Source organism: Marmota marmota, unplaced genomic scaffold (genome assembly GCF_001458135.2).
Source record: "Marmota marmota marmota unplaced genomic scaffold, marMar, whole genome shotgun sequence".
NCBI classification, from domain to species: Eukaryota; Metazoa; Chordata; class Mammalia; order Rodentia; family Sciuridae; genus Marmota; species Marmota marmota.
The window spans coordinates 1,682,815-1,702,752 of NW_026000243.1; the positions used below are offsets into that span (position 1 = coordinate 1,682,815).

Sequence of the window (19,938 nt, forward strand, 5' to 3'; positions counted from 1 at the left end):
GAACAGTGCCTGGCATATAGGAAGCATTCTGTAAGCATCAGGTATGGCTATTACTAAGGAAAAGGATCATAACTCCTTCTTGGCACGTTCTCAGATGATTGTGGTGGTGATGACACCACACTTCACCTGTGCGTGAAGAAATTCCATACATTGAACACATATGTGGGCATTCAACATATACTTAACCCCCCAACAAAGACCATGACCTTCTCTCTTACATACTTCTCTGGCAGGCTTTCTTCCAGGAGAAATTCTTTCTTACCCTTGATTAAGAATTCCACAGGCTTTCAGGGACCTTCCAGATGACCAGGCTTCAATGGGTGTCCCACCCCAGCTGGAGGAGATCAGTCCAATGGGATATTGCAGAGTGTCATATAGGTAACGCCCAAAGAGCCAGCACACTGCTGACATGTACGTGAAATTTCCCTGGCCTAAGTTTTCTGTCCAAATAAACAGTAGAAAAGGGGAAAGAAGTAGATACAATATGAGCTACAGCTACTAGATGGGTCTAGGTGAAAAGAGTGAGTTTGGATCATCCCTTCTGTACCTTTCTGAGACATCGAAAAGTAAGATAAGATTGAGAGGCAATGAGAAAATATAGCACCAAGACCAAGCATCTCTCAAACCTTCCCTAAGGAGAATCTTATCCAAAGGGAATACTATAGCCTTAGTGATGGTTTTCTTTTATCTGTCTTCAATTTTTTTCAAATGCTTAAAATGCTTCCCATAATTAGGAAATAATGCTCTCAGCCTGGCACAGAGGCGAATAACAATTTTACTCTCAATCTGAGTATAAATAATATACTTACATAATCAGGGAGCCAAAACTCTCCAGCCAGGCAAACAGGTCTCCCCATTTTTCCCCCATCTCCTCAGGTTCCTCAGAATCTAAGAATGTTAATACTTCTCTCCTAGTGGGTAAAAGTGGCACAAAGGCCCCTGGGTTCCTATATTATCCTTTTTTCTGCCTTTGTTCTTACCTGGCCACTCATTTCTACTTTTCTCCATGGAAGGGAAAAGCAAGGATACAATAGGTAGAAAAGAAATGTGTATTTTTTATGAGTGGTTTTATAGTCAATTTTATAGCTATGGTAATTAAGACATGGACACATAGTGATAAGAAGTCTGACCAAAAGGGAAAGCAACAGAAATGAAAACCAGTGCTTAAATTTTCAGCAATCTAAACTGTTTGTCCATATTTCCCAGTAACCAACACAGGCTAGAGTGAACAATTTCCATGTTATAGGAAAGCTGACAAAGAGGGGAACATGCATGCACACACAACTGATAGAATCAATTCAACCCAACATAAGACCTCCTGGCTTGGCCCTGTGAAGATCCAAATTCAACACAGTATAATGCTAGAATCCCAAAAGTTGATAATAGAATAGTAGAAATTCAAATCAATTTCAAATCAGTTAAAATTGATTGAGCACCTACTATGTGTCAGGAACTACTAGATGGTTGAGATATAGCAAAGAAAGAGATCTGAAAAGACTTCTCAGGTTTGCAGTTTACAGAATAAGATGAATATTCTGCTGAATAAAATACAAAGCAAAATACATTAAGTGCCTCAGAAGATACAAATAGTTATTAAGGAATTTTAGTACCAAATAAAAAATGTCAAATGAAAGTCAGATCATGAAAAGCCTGATAAAGACTGACCTCCCCTCCCCTGTGCTTCCATAATCCCAATACCTAGTTCTATCACTATATTTCACTACAATAACCCACTCAGTGTTTCCCTCACCCACAACACCACTAGCCACCTGAAAGTAGGTCTTCATCTTCCTCACATCTGTATCACCAATGTCTAGGACATAATAAAGTGTCAGTAACTGTATGTTGGCTGTTGTTCAGTAGCTGTGGTAGCTGGTTTAAGGTGGATCACTGAGGGGTAGGTAGAAGATAACAGTAACTAGGAGGGCTGAAGGGAGTGGAGAGACCTTGAAGGATAGACAGAAATTTAATAAGCAGAACTATGATTCTAGGCAGGAGGAAAAAACGTGTTAAAAGCATATGAAATAGGAAATATCTGAAAGTATTTGGCTGAAGCAGAGATTTAAAAAGGAGAATAGTGAAGGTAAATCTGGAGGGGAGGTTGGAGCTACATATTGAAGTAATGAAAATGGAAAGCAACTGGAAAATGAGAATGCATGGCAAGCAGAAAAAAACCACAAATATGTGCACAGCCTAATCCCTGGAACCTGCAAATGTATACTCTCCCATGGCTGAAGGGCTTTGTAGATGTGATTAGGGTTAAGGGACTGAGACAGGGAGAGTGTTCTGGATCAACCAGTTGGGTAAAATCTAATTATATGAGTCCTTAAAGTCAGAGCAATGTGCCAATAGAAGAGTAAGAGGAGATTCTAACTGTGGGAGAGACGTGACCCACTATGCTTTTCTGCTGAGATCCACATTGCCTCTTTCAGGTTATTACTGAAATGTCACCTTTTTCAATTGGGACTCCCCTGGCCACTCTAAATTGCAAGCACTACCCCATCCCAACCTATCCTTCCCTACCAGTCCTTCCATATGGCCTTCTTTCCCTGATGTATTTTGTTTATTTACTTTTGTCTCACTAGCACACATAATCATCTAACCTATCCTATGATGTCCAAATTTATTCAGTCTGAGTTCAGAGAGCAAAAGGAAATGATTCCTGAGTTTCAGATAACACATAATATCACATAATAAGAGTTCATAAAGCAAAAAAAAACATTATCCAAAAATTAACCTGAATCAGTTCTGTTCCAGAGCTCTTATAGGGGGAGAGTTCAGTGTGAGACAGAATACCATCAGATACTATTTATATGTGATTTACTAATTATTCGTTTTCCATATTCCTTCACACTAGACTGTAAGTACCATAAGATCGGGTATTCTTGTCTATTTTATTGATCACTACACCCACAGCAATTAGAACAGTTCCTAGACCATAGTGGGCTCTCAGATATTTGCTGAATATATTAGCTCTTGAAAATGTAGGAGAAAACTGAGGTCACCAAGGTAAAGCATATATGGACAGAAAAGAAAAGGACCCAGAAAGAACACAGGAACCACATTTGAAGAAAGGTATTAGAAAAGCAAAGAACAGGAAAGAAGATAACAGGTGAAATAGAAAAAGGAAGTACCATGCAAGCTAGGAGGAACATGCAATTTCTAGCAGGGGTGATCCACAGAGTTGAATGCCACAGAGGTCTATGGAGTTCAAAATGAGAAGAGTAGTAGCCTTGAGTTGAACAAATTGTTGAGATGGAACCAGAAACCAGATTATAAAAGAACCATGGCAAGGTCATGAAAAGAATGAAAACAAAAGATGTTCTAGAAAAGTATAACAAAGTAAAGGAGAGAGATGAGGCTTCATGGGAAGGGTGTTTGTTATGTTCATCTTTCTTTGTAAGAATAAAAGGCTACACTCTGTGTAGGGATTATGTGTCCATCTTAGTCACTGCTGTGTCCTTGGGGACTAGCACAGAGCTTGACACTGAGAAGGCATGAAATAAAAGATTCTATGCTGAATAGACAGTGGGGGAGAGAACTGAGCCTAAGGGATAAGAGAAGGCCCTAGAAGTAAGAGCCATCAGAATTAGCCCTGAAAGGATACCAGTCAATTGTCCTTAAACACAGAAAAGAAGGAAGAGAAAACAGAGGGTCAAGGCAATAGAGAGAGATACTAGCACAGCTCATGCTGAATAGCCTCAATATATTCACCAAAATTGAAGGAAGAGTCTTTTCCTCAAGGAAAAGGTCTTTTGGAGTCTTGGGGGAAAAAAAACAAGTGAAACATGACTATCAGGAATGGAATGAAGAATCAATAACAAATAAGTAAAAGGATAATTCAGTAATAATAGATAAGAACCACACTGGGGCTTACAGATTCCACTTAATGCACTGACCCATCTTTAACATACAGTACATGCTAAAGTGCTCACATACCAGAGGTAGGTTTAGACCATGGCAAGTCAACCGCATCAAGGTCCTCCAGCTCCTGCTCTGCCTGAATGAGCGAGACAGAGAGGATGCGAACAGACTGATAGGCAGCAGCACTGGACAGCTCCCTTGTAGCATTAAATATCTAGAAGAGAAATTGGAATGTTATTTAACCTAATGGGTAGTGAACTGGCTGCCGCCTCTTAGGAAATACTTCCTACCCACTGAGTTCCTTCTGAGCCTTCAATATACTGAGATTAAGTGAAATAACCCGAACTGGTGATGAGCTGGGCTGAACCACCTTGATCCACTTTGACTAAAAGAGACCATGATGAATCATGTTCCAAGGAGGATTTGAATGTAATGAACCCAGTGATCTTAGGAAGCAGGTCTATGATAGACAAGAGGGGGCTGCAGTACTTTAGGCTAAATATTGACTAGTAAGTAGAGACCACTGGTATCTTAAAACTAAAATACTTCTGCTCTGAAAAATTATCTGATAAGGGAAAGTCATGGCAAGTAACTTCTTTTTTTAAAATGGTGCTTAGAGAGCCTATATGGAGCCAAAAAGGCCATGGGTAGGTAGATTTATGTAATATAATCCATATCATCCAAGAAAAGTGTATTCAAAAGAAACACACCTGGAAAGTGATAGTTGAAACATACTGGAATCAATCTCACAGTGCATACATTCTCATCTTGTCATGCTAAAAAAAAAAATCACTAGAGAAAAGCATGGGTGCATGGCAACCTGAAAGGTGGTGTTCAGGATAACAGCTCAGAACAGTCCCAAGAATTTAAACATAGAAGATATATCACATTATACTAAATCATTTATGAATCCTCATCAGTTACCAAGAATATGACAGGAGTGGCTAAGGGCTTTTCTGGATAAGAATATGTGTACTATACTGAGTAGTTTATTCATTAGTCCTATTAAACCTCATTCTTCTATGAGGTATACATTGCCATTTCCTTAAATCCTGATTTTTCAGTTAAGGTTTTCCTTTATTTTAAAAAGAACAGATAGACAATATCTTGCTTTACCTTTTCAGTTATGTATTTTCTCTTGACTCTTCCTTAACCCCCTGAACTAGTCCTGCTTCTCCCAAAACAAAGGGCCAAAGGAGTTTGAGGAAGCCCAGTTACCATTAGCCCCAGGGAACAGGCGCTCCAGCTGAGTCTGGACCGCCACAACAAGCAGCACAGAAGGCTGGGATACTTTCCATTGGCCTCCAGCCACAGAGTGTGCAGCTGTCTCGCTCTCCCTCCCACCCACCATGGAGAATACAGCTGGCCCTCCAGCCCACAGTAGAAAAGAAATGATGGAGCAGCCAGGGTGCCCCCACAGAGAATTTCATTGAAATATGCTGCCCCTGGAATCATCTTTTGACTTGCCACTGAGCCTACTCTGGCCAATGAGATGGCCAGATGCAAATGAAATGGCTCTTTTGGTCACAATGGGAACTCTGGTCTGAAATGCCTTCTGGGTAGCAGCAGCTCCAGCCTGTCCAGGTAACTGGTCTTCCTACTTTCAGGACAGATTATACAGTCTCAGTAAAATTCCACAGGAAATCCAGGCCTATTTCTTCAGGATCTTGCCTGGCAAGGTTAATGTGAAATAAACATTCAAAAGTAAAAACAGGCTAATGCACTCACAGTATATTCTGGCAGGGAAATTATTTTTCAGAAGCAAGTACCTGTAAAAAAGTCTCCTCCCTTGGAATTCAGTTCTGCACTAAGCACGAAGGATCATATGTTGCTTCCATGGAAACAGTGGATGAAACTGCTTTCATCCTCTCCACCCACACTAGCTTCCGCACTGACTGGGAACTCAAGCGCCTCATGGCAATGAGATGCCAGCTTGGGGAGGGAGCATGGGAGAACATGCTACTTGTCTTTTAGACTCGTTGCTAACGATTAGTGTACTGCCAGGCCAATGGAGTCAGAGTGGCTGGCATTCTCCTGTATTGTTACCAGCACCTGGAACTGGATCCAAAACATTGCCTGGAAAACTTCCATTTTCAAACTCACACTTTGTATTATTTCAAGCCAGAACTTGAAAATCACAGAAAGTGTTAACAAAAATGGGGATGGGGAAAATTTTTCTGCTGTACCCAATGACAATTACTTCTGAAACTGGTAGCCTTTCCCAATATTACTAGGCCTTTTTGATGGAAGCATTTCCTCAGGGATATTGGCAGCAAACTCAGGAATAAAGAGATTTCAGGAAGATTTTCATTTAAATGACACTTGGTTTCCCTGCTGATGAAAGGGGAAGCCTTACTCCATCTGCTGAGATCAGATTTCATCTCATCAAACACCTCAGTGTAATTATTTTTCTACCAAGTATTCAAATGAGGATGTAAATGAAGACCAAGGTATTTGAAGTCATTAACGCTGCTGAGGCTGAGGGAGAGCACTGCTGCCTCTCCAGGGACCAGACCATTAGCCATCAAAGCAGCTGCTCACCGGTGTTCATTTTGTAACCTTTATACCACATTCTTGAATTAATGAAGACGCATCAAGAATCTATTTCCCCAGAGGATCTTGGCATGGGGTCTGCATGGGAGAACAAGGCATGCATGTGAGAGCATGCATATGTGAATGTGTGTGTGCACGCACATGCATGCACATGAAGGACACAGAAAATTACTGACTTAAAAGAATTTGGATATTCTGTAAGTTACTTTATATTCTACTATAGCATAATACAGTTATCCTAAAGTTGACATAATAACTATAAAGAAGCCAGTCATCAAAACTCCTGTGAATCTTTTACTGAGATATGGTACCAGTCCTGCCTTTCTAGATTTTAATTTCTCTACCGGTAAACTAAGAATGTGGGGAGTGACAACCTATGGAGAAATGGGTTTCCTGTCTGATATTGGCCATCTTTTTCTAAGCCTAACAAGAAATATCCAAGTCTTAAGACCTACCCTGACTTAGGAGGCAACAGATGAACATTTAGATTTTTCTCCATTTATAAACATCTCACTCAGTGTTATAAATAACATTCAATTTTAAAATTCCACTTTACCCTAACAACAAGATGGGCATGCAATCTGCCATTTCCTTCTTTGAATGTGAAAAGTGGTAGGTTATAGTGAGAATTTTACCTCCTCAGAAAAGCCACATGGGAGGGAGGAAAAGAAAGACAGTGTTTGATGCAAGCTTGAGTGCATGCATGTGTTGGGGGGAGGTGGGGGGGGGGGCCCTGTAGGGGGGAAAAGAAGCAAAAGAATAAAAGGGGAGTCATGGATCCTTCTGATCAAAAAAATAAGATTCTACTGACTGTTAAGAGACTAGAAAACTTGGCTTTCAATACCATCAGCACCTAAAATTCTGTCTTGCAAACCAAGTGCATGGTTTAAAATAAAAAAATAACACTTGGATATTTCAGATGGAATTTTTTTTTTGTTCCCCTGCATCTCAGAGCACTAGCTTAGTACAGAAGATGCTTAAGAGTAAATTCTAGGCAGAAAGACTGTGTTTACTCGTAACAATCAAGATCTGATTTAGCCTGACAGAAAATGGGATGGGATTCCTTGGCATAGACTGCTATTGAGAAAGTGACTATATAGATACAAACAGATCTGGTCCATGCCTTTCTGTGCAAACATGGAACTGTAATTAGAGCATTAAGGAAATTACTGTTTTCCTCAATGAGTTAACAGCAATTCCTCTATACAAAATCATGCTTTCTATCAAGAGATAAAGCTTCAATTTTATGTCCATTCACCTAAATTAAAGAGTCTAGTCGAAGTTCGGTTTAATAAGCATTTCAATTCAAAAGTTTTCCATATATTTAAGTAAGGCAAGAACTGATAAAAAATAAAATATTGATTAGGAAAACCTAAATATAAGAATTGAGATTCTGGGGGCTGGGATTGGGGCTCAGAGGTAGAGCTCTCGCCTAGCACACATGAGGCACTGGGTTTGATCCTCAGCACCACATAAAAATAAAATAAAGATATGTGTCCACCTATAACTAAAAAGTAAATATTAAAAAAGAGTTTAGATTCTGAATTAGAAAACTAATGATGAAATAGCATTATTTAGTAATAGGGTTGTTTTTTTTTTTTAAAAAAAAAGCCACAGAAGAAGAAATTATAAGGAATAAAAGCTAGAGAAGAAAAAAGAAACTCTAATCTGAAAGGACTAAAATAAAAAAAATTTTCAAGAGAGCTGAATTGAGATCATGATCTAATTATAGAGATTTTAAACCTCAAATTTAAATATTTCTCAAAAATGGGAAAGTGTATAATGAAGGAAGGAAAAAAAATAAATAAATAAAAATAAACTAGAAAAGAAACTCAGATTGGTAGAAAGAGTAAGAGAAAACAGAAATATTTCCAAGTTCTTAACCTGTTAAAACAAACAAAGTATAGAAACATATTAGTGCCAATCAATTACTGCCAATTTAATCAAACTTTCTTATTAAGGTTGTTAAATTAATTTACACATGAAGGCACTTGGAACAGATCTTGACACATGGTAAATACTTAATAAATAGAAACAGCCTTCCTTCTCCTTATTGCACCCTTTTCTTCCTTCTTTATCATCAATATTATTTATTGTTACTACTCTGGAACATTACCTGTAATACAGTCATCTGCATGTTACTCTGCCCACTGCAAAGCCAGACATCTCCAAATAAGATATCATGGACTTTCAAGGTAATATTTCTTGTCCCAAAAGTCTGTTGTGCCATCATTTCAAAAGGTCCACCAGGCTTCATAGGATCCAGTACCACCATCCAGGTATTAGAGGGTGCTGAAATAACAACAGGTCTCCCAGGAGTTAACCAGTCAATCACTTCAAATGAAATTAAAGCCCAGTTATACTCATTTATAGCTATTTCCAGACTCTGTGATAAACTGTATTCAAAGCTATAAAGATTGGCCATATTTCAGAAAAAATAGATAGAACTGACAAGAGCAGCAGCATTTTTATCTGTAATCTGTACCAATCCCTTCTTATTTTTAACTGAAATAAGTTGCCCAGTTATAATCCTAAATGAGGACAGACAAAAATACACACAGATTAAAATTCAAGGGAATTTAGTATAAAAAATAACATAAAACAGAAATTCTTGTTACACTATCCAACTGTCAATACTAACATAATCTAATCTTTTCTCTGTACCCCAAACTAACTTGTAATTATCCAATTCAAATGTGAGCACAGATTATAGAAAAAAATCACTTATAATCTGAAACTCTCCCTTATAGTACAATCACCCTTCTTATCAACCCCCACCTCCTCTCATGTTCCTAACAAGAATTAATACCACCAGTGGTGCTGGGTTCTCCTACAAACAGGTGTATGAAGAAACTGATTCATCAAAAATTAGTGGGATGAAAATAGGAAACCAGTAGTGTAGTGGAAGGGAAATTGACATGATGGGAGGAGGGAAGGACATGAAATGAAATCTATCAAACTATGCTATGTCCAGGTATGAATTTACTGCAATGAATTATATATGTGTGTAATATAATATATGTATATATTATATATGCATATGTAATACATAGTAAATATATAATAAATACATATATATAAACAATTGATATATAAAATTATAATGCATTAAAACAACAATGATAATAATATAAGGGAGATCAGTACAATAAAGCAAGCATATCAAGGGACAGAAAGGGAAGACACTGAAATGAGATTGATCAAGTCATGTTGCATGCAAGTATGAATGACATGATGAAGCCAATATTATGTATAATACAGTGCACCAATAAGAAAGAAAGCAGAAGACCTACAAATTAATCTCTCTGTAAAAAAAAATTTGATTTGTCTAATTAAATATTTTCAGAGTCATCTACAAAATTTAAGATTTTGTTTGAACTCAATTAAGGAGCTGAGAAGCTATCCAAAACCCTATTTCAGACATTCATAGCTTTTTCCTTAGAAACACCCCCACCACCACCACCATCTTCCTAACTTCTCAAACACACTGCAGGGGTCAACCACTGCCAACATCATACTCAGGGATTTAGGAAAATACCTTCAAAATAACAAAATTATTCCTAAAAGAATGAAACAATAAGCAAAGTTGAAGAAATAAGAGTAGAAAAATAGAGAAATGAACAACTTAAAATAAATTTTTTTTCAAAGAATATGAACTAATTTATAATACCCATCCGATCAATGTTAATGTGAAGGAAAAGAATGGTAAAAACTGGAAAAAGCATTCTGAAGTTATTATACCCAATCCATGAGAAATAATAATTATAAAAATACCATCCAAGTGCCTACTATGTGCCACATACTGTGCGGTTCTTTCTAATCAGCAAGAACTAAGCAGAAAATGAGAATCCCACATACATATATAAGGAGATAAGTAAAAGCCTAAACCGTAAAGGATTATTTTCCTGGAGGAAATGTCCAAAAAACCCCAAGGTATCAGTGAAAGGGTGCATGTTTGCTCCTCTGGAAAGCATAATTCACTAAGCTTGCAACTCCCATCTCTAGGAGGTCAATTAAGCCCAGGACCAAATGTTCACAATTGTTTTTCTCTCACCAATAGCCAGACACCAACATATTAAATGTATAATTCACCTAAACCAGAAAAATCACTGTTTTGGAAACAGTGGGCAACTAGTACAGATTGTGTCGCACAGGTGTGATATGCTCCGTATGGCTTACACTTCTGAGCAGGCAGACGCTCCAATCTGTCCTAATAATCTTGCCAAGGTCTTTCCAGGCTTCCTGTACTGACATATCTCACTAAAGCTCTGTCCTTCTGCCACCAATAATTACTCATATAAGGTGATGTGGCCAACCCCCAGAAAACCCAGGATAGGACTATTTCTTAGCCTTCCACTACTATACAACATATTCCTAGTCACTGCTATTAATTAGAGATTTATCCTTAACCTCAATCCAGGCCACATGGCAGGTGAAGAAAACTACCCTTACCACAACTTCTGAAAACTTTTACTGCCCAAGAATAAAAAGACCATAAGGGAGTGGGAGTATGAACAATTTGAGTAAAACATGGCAACATCAACCTAATATAGCTGGAGGGTAGGCTTCCTGTTGGGCTAGAGCCTGAGGGGAAACTGGCATTAAGACTTGAGCCCAGAGAAATCTGCTTTTGACTTCTTCAAAGACCCCAAGGAATTTCCTTCTGTTCAAAAGCCACCATGTTTCACAAGGACAGCTGCCTGGTCCTTGGATTGTCAGTTCAGTTCCAGTTTGGCTAAAGAGGAACTTACCGTAGACCAATAAAGTCCAGAAGCTACATTCACCATCAAGTCCACCAGGTTGAGTACAAAAAATAAAACTGATCCACTGACCACAAAGAGCTCACCATTACCACATGCCAAGTTCACCATCCAGCTGGTTTTCTGCTGATCCTGATAGGCTTTCTGAGCTTTAGTTCCTCCTTCAGGATCCTAAAACTACCCTTACCACAACTTCTGAAAACTTGCTATCTTGTTTTTCTCTCACCAATAGCCAGACACCAACATATTAAATGTATAATTCACCTAAACCAGAAAAATCACTGGTTTAGGTGAATTTACCAATCCTGGCCCAGATATTTATAAATTCTCATTTTTGTTGCACTTAAATCTCTGTTTTCCTTTGCATTTTTTCTTCTACCATATAGGAAGACTAATTTCCTTCCTTCATTATATAGCTACTTAAGAGTACTTACCATGAGCCTGGCACTCCATCAAGTAAATGTCAGAAAATAAACCCCAGTCCCAGGTTACACTGATGAGAAAGCCAAGCAATTTAACTAGGGCTTTATGCTTCATGCATAACAGCATATTTGGTGGCCTATTTCTTATAGTTGCTCTTCATATTCCAGCCAAGGACATAACTAAAGAACTATGTAATCTGCACTTTCTCTCCATCTCCCCAATTAATTGCAACTTCAAAATGAGAAGAGCAAACAATCAAAGGGAAAAAAATGAACATAATTTGCCCAGAGACATGATTAGTCATAAAGTGCTTTCTTGCTTTTTCTTTTTGCTATTCACATCAGATGTTGTTTTGAAGGTTATTGTGCCAAAATCTCAGAAGCCAAGAAAGAGAAAAGGAAAAATTATCCATGACCTTTGCCTTCCCAAGAGGGAAAAACCTAGAGCTGAAAGAAGCAGCCTGATTCACTGCTCCTCATGGAACCCTGGATCTTCACCAACGGAAAAGCGGTTCAGTGGTTTTTGGAAGTGGCTTGAAGGTGAAAGCGGTTTACTGCCTAAACCATCCCTTATTTACCTACATTTACTCTACAACCTGAATTTCAAATCCAATACAACCAAATATGAATACAAAATAAGCCAAATTTAAATACTTTTCTTTCAATAAAACTGCTCATGCAAGTTACTTAGACTACACATGCTGTGGCAGACACCCCTTAGGGTGACCTCCCTTCAAGAGAAAAGAGAATCTACAATTTACTTTCAGTCAACAGAAAACAGCAAAGATGAGATGTCACTATTGTGATTATGTTATATAGAAAAGATGAAGGGATTTTGCAGATGTGATTAAAGTCCCTAATCAGTTGACTTTCAATGAATAAAAGGGGAAATTATCCTGGGTAGGCCTGATTTACCAAGGCCATTACTAAAGGGTTCAGAGGTCAGAGATTTGAAGCAGCAAGGATGCTGCCATGGAGTCTGCCCCTCAAGAAATTAATTCTGCCAAAAACCTAGAGGAGCTTGGACCTGGATCACTCAATAGTCACACCTCCATTTGAGAACACAGCCTGGTCTTGACTTCAGCCTAGTGAAACCTGAGCTAAAAACATAGTTAGACCATGGCCAGACCACAGAAATACAGAGATTGTGAGATAATGAAGGTGTATTATTTTAAGCACCTAAGTTTGCGGTAATTTATTATGCAATATTAAAAAATTAGTATGCATGTCACCACTGCAAGCAGGAGTGGGGAAGGGTGTTGGCTTTTCTTGTGTTTTTCTAAGACAAAATTAATCTGTTTTCCTCAATCGTGATGACAAATACAGAAACACCCTCATTTTATCACCTGCATACACAAATACACACACACACACACACACACACTTCTATGTTTGTTAAAGTGAGATGATATACCTATTCTCCCTGGCTTTATTCCTTATGTCTGCATTACTTGACAACATGGTTTGAACAGACCCAGTAAGTGACCATATTTGGATCATCCTTTAGGTTTTATTTTCCCAATGCTTAAGTGTCAGTCTGCTGGACAAAAACCTACATGTTATTAAAACTCTACTTTGTTATGGGTCCCTAGGGAATTGCAGGTAATAAGTACAGGTAAAATTTAAGAGGCAGACCAAGTGGGAAATTGAAGTAGTCTGACAGAAAATCCCAGAGTCCTCATCAAAATTTTAAATAAAAGCCAGGCACAGTGACGCATGCCTGTAATCCCAATGGCTCAAGAGGCTGACGCAGGAGGATTGTGAGTTTAATGTCAGCCTCAGCAAAAGCAAGGTGCACTAAGCAACTCAGTGAGACCCTGTCTCTAAATTAAATACAAAAAATAGGGTTGGGGATGTGGCTCAGTGGTTGAGTGCCCCTGAGTTCAATCCACAGTTTAAAAAAAAATAGTTTTTTTTAAATAGAATCTAGCTGTTTAATATCCCCTGTAGTGTCTCTTTTGAGCAGTTTTTTTGTCTGCACTATAAATCTTCTTACATGTCTGCCTTCCTTATTCCAAATAACACTTTATGCATTTTGCTTCATGGGCAGAAAAGAGCAAGATGCCCATTGAAGTAGGTTTTCTGACATCTATAAATTAAAATACCTTTATTCTCTACAAGTAAATGTGGGAATGCTGATAAATTGATCTGCCACTATACCACCAATATTACCAACTCCTTTTCCTGTGAAATTATCATCAAGAGTCCATGAATCACTAGATTTCCTTAAGTACTGCTGGTTATTTTAACTCAAAAAAAAAAAAAAGCATATCACTTTACAGTGAAGCAACTGGAGCAGTATTTGAGCCTAAACCACTAAAATATGAAAGGATAACATGAGAGAATGAGCTTCTGAGGGATGGGCACTGTTTGCATCCTTCTTTGTATTTTCCTGTGGTTTCTATGACAGTGTTTTATATGCACTACGCCCTTGATAGATGATTATAGAATTGAAATTAAGATAAAATAGCAGGTTTGCAATCACTGTAAAGAAAAAAGGAAGTTCATCTCTGAATGATTACATTTGATGCCTTCCCATCACCACCTACCCGCCAGCTTTATCTGTGCCCACCTCAGATATTAGTCCTGAATCAGGCATGAAGGGGGTAAAACCTCTAAAAATAACACAGAAGAACAATCTTTAAAACTGAAATGCTATATAATATAATGTGCTCTGTGTATCTATCTCTACAGTATTATGTAGTCTCTGTCTCCTATTTACTGGTAACATTATTAGCATCAAGGAAACCCTATTTCTTATTTTTAAACCAAAATCAATGTCATTTACTGAGAGGGCCACTATTTGCACACAATGCTGCTCATTTCTAAGAGGAACACAGCACAAACAGAAAGTACTAGTCCTGGAATTCTTCATTTTCAGCATCTCCTGTGTTACCAGTAGCGTTTAGCTCAAGAGACAACCATGTCTCAATCAGCTGAAGTTTCCCTTTCAAGTCTCTTAGTTTCACCCAACAACAGTTTTACCTTAAAACATCTCAAAAATCTGCTAGAAGCTCTTACCTTGCTTCTATGCCTGGTATGCATTTTCAAATGTGTGCTGAATGAAAATTTTCTGGAATATGAAGACAACAGCACTGGGTCTGGAATACTCTAGATTAGATCATCAGTTCTGATAACTGACAAAACTAACAAGGCCATCCTTGTTTATAGGGGCCAGGAAAGTTTCCACCAGCTTCCCTGTCACATGTCTATTTTAATTGCTCAAACCACCAATTCATATGTTAACTCCAACACCCCCTTCCCCAGTAGTCTCTTACCTACCTCACTGTCACTTCCACATTCTCAAGCTCATAAGACCCAGCCCTAAGCATACCATCCTGCATCCAGCAACTTCTAGCTTTGCCTCATCCACACTGTCTTTTATATCTCGCATCTCTTCTAGCTTTGCCTCATCCACACTGTCTTTTATATCTCGCATCTCTTCTTTATAATATCTCCCTGCTCATGAAAGCTGCTAATTCTCATCTTTTTGACCATCAATCCTCATAGCTACTCTTTTGGGTCAAGCCCTCATTTTGTATTGGCTGAATAACATAATAACATGCTAACAAGTCCCACCAATGCTTGAATTGAAGCAACTGGAGCATTATTTGATAGCCAATCCACCTTCCACAGTATTGCCAAAGGGATCTTTCTAAAATATCAATTTGATCAGGTTATTTTGCGCTTAAAATCGATTGATCCAAAGTAGAGAATCTACTAATTAGCAAAGACAAACAAGCCTCCCTACCTCCCCACCTCACCTTCCCAATCTCAGCTCCTCTTATCCTCCACCTCTCACTTACCCACCTGCCTGGCACTTCTTCAGTGACTCACCTCCACTCATACATCCATGCCTTTGCCCCAGCTGCTCCCTCTCTCTGGTCTGCCCTACTCATCTTTCAAGACCAGCCTCATAACAAGTACTTTATCCCTACTTCCCTAAGCATTTCCATACATTATGTCCTTCCTCATTGTGGCACTTATCACACATTATTTTCCTGTCTCCTCCCCTAAATACATTACAGGGGCTTCATTAAGGGAGAAGGCATATCTTTTTTGCTTATCACTATATCACCAGTACTCAGCACAGTATCTGGTACATAGTATGTGTGTTAATTCATTTCATCCTTAAAATAATCCAATAAGTATTATGACTATCTCCATTTCACATAGAAACTATGACATAGATTTTTAATAGCATATCTGAGGACTATAAAGTCATTAAATGACAAGAGTCAGACCCAATCCCAGACAGGAATTCCAGAGCCAAGCTTCTTAACCACACCTCTATAGTGCCAGAGTTAAATGTTTCTCTTCTATATTCCATGACAGCCCTATATACATCTTCATCAAAACATTCATCACAACACTATATGACTTGCTATCAATTTGTATTGTTCCACGAGCTCTGTGATATCAGGGACTTTGAGCCTTATTTTTCTCTGTATTCTCGGTTTCTGCCACATAGTAAGTACTCAAATAACACTGATGAAAGGATGGATGGATGGATGGATGGATGGATGACCTGGGCTGGAGCATAAGCATTCATTTTCAGATAATCCAGCAGGTGGCAGAAGAAGACAAAAGCTAAACAGAGGATGGGCTGCCTTACCTTTCACATGGGTCACTTTCTTCATATTGATTTCTTGACCTTGATACAAGGTCACTGTCACTATGGCTCCAGGTATACCAAAGCCCCAGATCACTGCTCCTGCAGGCTCCTTCTGCAGCACCATGTAATTATCGATGTACGAAGCAAAGCGAAAACCAACACCTAAAAAATTCAGCAAACTGGTACATTATTAGGGAGTTTCAGCGCCAACTGGATCAAATGAAATAGAAAGAAAAATACAGTCTATACCAAAGAATTCAAGTACATTCAAACCTTTTAATCTTTTAAAACTAGATCTTATTCCTCCTAATTAAGTAAGCAATATAACAAGACAGTTCCGAACAATACATTTCATAGTACAATATGACCTCTAAGGAAACCAGTGCCTCTTTTCCTTCTCTCCCCTTCAGAGTTCTTGATCTTCCTTTGCTCTCAGACTAGGCCCTAATACTTCTCCCCACAAATTACTAAAATGTTCCTTTCATGCACCCCACAAATGGTGTTTATAAGAAAACTAAACCACTTCCTTCCCTGACTTTCCATTACTACACCTATCCACAGTAGCTGGGAATAAAGAAGCCATCCTGTCTCCATCACAGCTTCTCTAATATCCTCCACCCTTTATCTCTAACCAATGTTAATTTCCTTCAAATAAATCCCCCTTATTATGGTTTTTTGACCACCCCCAGTACTGCATTTATGAATATTTTTGAAAAGTCTGCTTCTTTCTCAGGTAAATTCAGATAAATCAAGACACAAAAATAAGGTCAGTAAGAGACAAAAAGTCAAAGTGTCTAAAGAAAGGTCTTTTGTTACAATTTTGCCTATTTCACAACCTTAATTCTGCAAAAAGAAAAGAGAAAGCACAATTGAAACTGGATTCTATTCTACAGTCGCTAACAAGACTGAATAAGAATTCACTTTAACAAGATCACTCCTATTTTTAACTTCCAGCCTATATCGAAGTATTTTTTTTAATAAAATCCAAATGATCTCATTGAGTTCCTCATCAAAATTTTAGCATGGAAAACAATAAAACTATGCCCCAACTTGTCTGAACAAAACAGATCAAAAAAAGTCCCTAAAATAATTTACAAAATTAAGTTTAAGGGTTTTAAACAAAAATAATAGGCAGAGAAAGAATCAGAATTAACAAAGCTGACATTTTCCTCCCTGGAAGCTATAAATGATGACAGGCCCCTTAGGCTACACTTAACAGCAGTACAGCTAATGGGGTCTCCTACACAAACTTGGTGGCCTATACTGCTCTTGGAAGCCCAGTCCCTAAAAGTCCTTAGCTAGTGCTCATGCACCTCACCCCTACCCTCATGAGCTAGTTTGATCATGATACCTACAGTGACAATCAGAGATCACCCAGAAGGCCTAACAGGCTGCAAATAACAGCAGCCATGAACAAAACACTCTAAGAGACCACAACACCCCAGAATTGCATAAGCAGGTTGGCAGCCTGCTGAGGGAAGGGGGAGGCACAAGTGTGGGAGGGCCCTGTCTTGAGTAGGTACTTCACATGGAACAAAAACCAAAAATCAAAAGCATAAATAAGAGCTAAGTAGAGAGAGGGTAGGAGTGGAGGAATGGAGTGAAGAAAACTGGCTGCTATTTGCATATCTGAATGTGCAGCCAATAGCCCATAGACTGGGGAAGTACCTTTTCAAGGCAGTCTGTGTTGGCCAATACACACTTACTGAATATCTTTGTTCATGGCTATATTATGCTAAGCTAAAGAATTTTAGAGGTAGAAAGCCTCTTAGAATCATGTTTTTTACTGATCAAAAGGTACTGACCAAGAGACTAAGACCTAAATAAATTAAGCAATTTTTAAAATAACTTTTGCATATTTGTTAATTCAACATTACTTATTGATTGATGCTTACCATGTGCCAGGCACCATTTTAAGTATCAGGGATAGAATAGTGAAGAAAACAATAGATAAAAATCCTTATCAGCAAGCAGCTGACATTCTAGTAGGGAGCTTACTGTGGCAAGCACAATGCTAAAGACACTAAATATTAAACTTTGACAATGGACTTAAATCACAAGGTAGTTTATGAGAGGACTACTAGAAACTGAGTTACCCGAGTCCAGAGTTATTATTACTCTGCCACAGTCAGGTAATGATGGTTCATCATGGAAAAACCAAATTCCCTGTGCTTATAAGGTTTAAATTCCAACCTGATTAGACAGTGGAACATGAAGACCAAGGAAATGAGCAGTGGACTAAGGAAGATTGAGAGAACAAGACTGGCAATTGCTTTTGAGTCAAACACAATACACATTTAACATTTGATTTTTTTCTTTAATTTCTCCCTTATTTGGGAGCAGAATTGAAAAAAAAAAAAAAAAAAAAAGGAATGAGTGCTTCAGAGAACAGACAGACCATCATTACAAGTAGACCAGCAAAATTAGGATAGTGATTACCTCTCATGGGGGACCTGGCAGATGCACTGTGGAGGAAAACACTGGCTCAATAAAACTCAGTATTTTAGTTCTCAAATTGGGTGGTGAGTTCATGGGTCATTTCATTGTTACACCTCAAATATCACATGATAAATACTGGCAAAGGGGGTTGAGTGATTTAAAGGAAAGACCTCAGGATATGAAACCAAGTAAGAAAGATGGGAAATTTAGAACATGAATGAATGAATGAAAAATATAGTCCTTATTAGTGAAGGTTATGTAATGATATGACCCAAAGGAGATTGATACTGATATTAAAGATAACCCTTAACAAAAAAATTAATAAAATAATGGCTCTATTCTCTTTACCTTCTGCTCAACTTGTATGATGGAACCCGATGGTCACTGAGTGGTGATGAGTCAGGGAATGACAAGCAAAGTGCTACTAATTGAACTCTAAAAACTATTCACTATGCTGCCTGTGTGAATCTGGGTATTTTGTAGGTGCTTCAGTAGAGCAGCAGTCATATCATTCTCCCATCTCAACTTACATTTAACAGAGATCTTTGGGACTCCGGTCTTTGAGTGGTTTGAAGAAGGAAAAATAATTCAGCACTATCACTTTACTTTGTATTAGCAGACAGAGCCCCCTTTTCTGGTATCTCCATGCTGTGACCCAGGGTTCAGCTCAAGGTATTCAAACAGCAGGCTCTGACCTGCACAGTGGCCAATTTGAGTTACTCCCCTTCCCAACGCATATCATCCCACCATCCATATTTCTAAGCTGCACCAGAAATCAAAGCTGAGCCTTAAATTATTCTGAGCTAGTGAGGGGGTTGTATTTCTTAGCCCTAATAACCACTTAAACGAGTAAAATTTAATTCCCCCAAGGAACCCAGGCTGATGCACAGCCTCCCCAAAGGCACCACTGAGGGGGAAGCTGCTGAAATGTTTTGGATGACTCAGTCACCTGTTTCCCAATAGTTTTTAACTAGCTTCGCCCCCTTTCCTCCTAGCTCCCCTGAGGGCCTCCGTCTGGGCACATTTGAGCTTCCTCACTCTGATAAACCTAACTCTTTCCCCTCCTCCACACAAGTTAAGGACAGCGGGTAGGAGAGGAGAAAGCGAAAGAGCTCGGTCTCCGGCGCAGCAAACATCTGCAAGCCAGCCAGGGTCGCAGAAAACCGCCCCAGACCATGGGCTCGGTCCCAGACCTAGAGGGCCGGCGCGGATCGGGATCCCGAAGAGGATCGGGACCTCGGAGCCTGAGGCCCCTGAGGGGTCCGAACGAGCCGGGCCGCCTCAC

At 38.8% G+C, this 19,938-nt stretch overlaps 1 protein-coding gene across 2 annotated transcripts in view; it reads right to left on the bottom strand.

The window, feature by feature from the left end:
* Siae (sialic acid acetylesterase) overlaps positions 1 to 19,938 on the bottom strand; it is a 35,615-nt gene that overhangs the window by 15,486 nt on the left and 191 nt on the right. The window contains exons 2-5 of one of the 2 annotated variants that reach the window (XM_015498984.2): positions 16,215 to 16,376; positions 8,534 to 8,709; positions 3,940 to 4,078; positions 263 to 440 (exon numbers count right to left, since the gene is read on the bottom strand). In XM_015498984.2, coding sequence (XP_015354470.1) covers positions 263 to 440; positions 3,940 to 4,078; positions 8,534 to 8,709; positions 16,215 to 16,376 — 655 coding nt within the window. Of the gene's footprint in view, positions 1 to 262; positions 441 to 3,939; positions 4,079 to 8,533; positions 8,710 to 16,214; positions 16,394 to 19,938 lie in introns of both variants that reach the window. The other variant, XM_048796125.1, reaches the window with a different exon arrangement.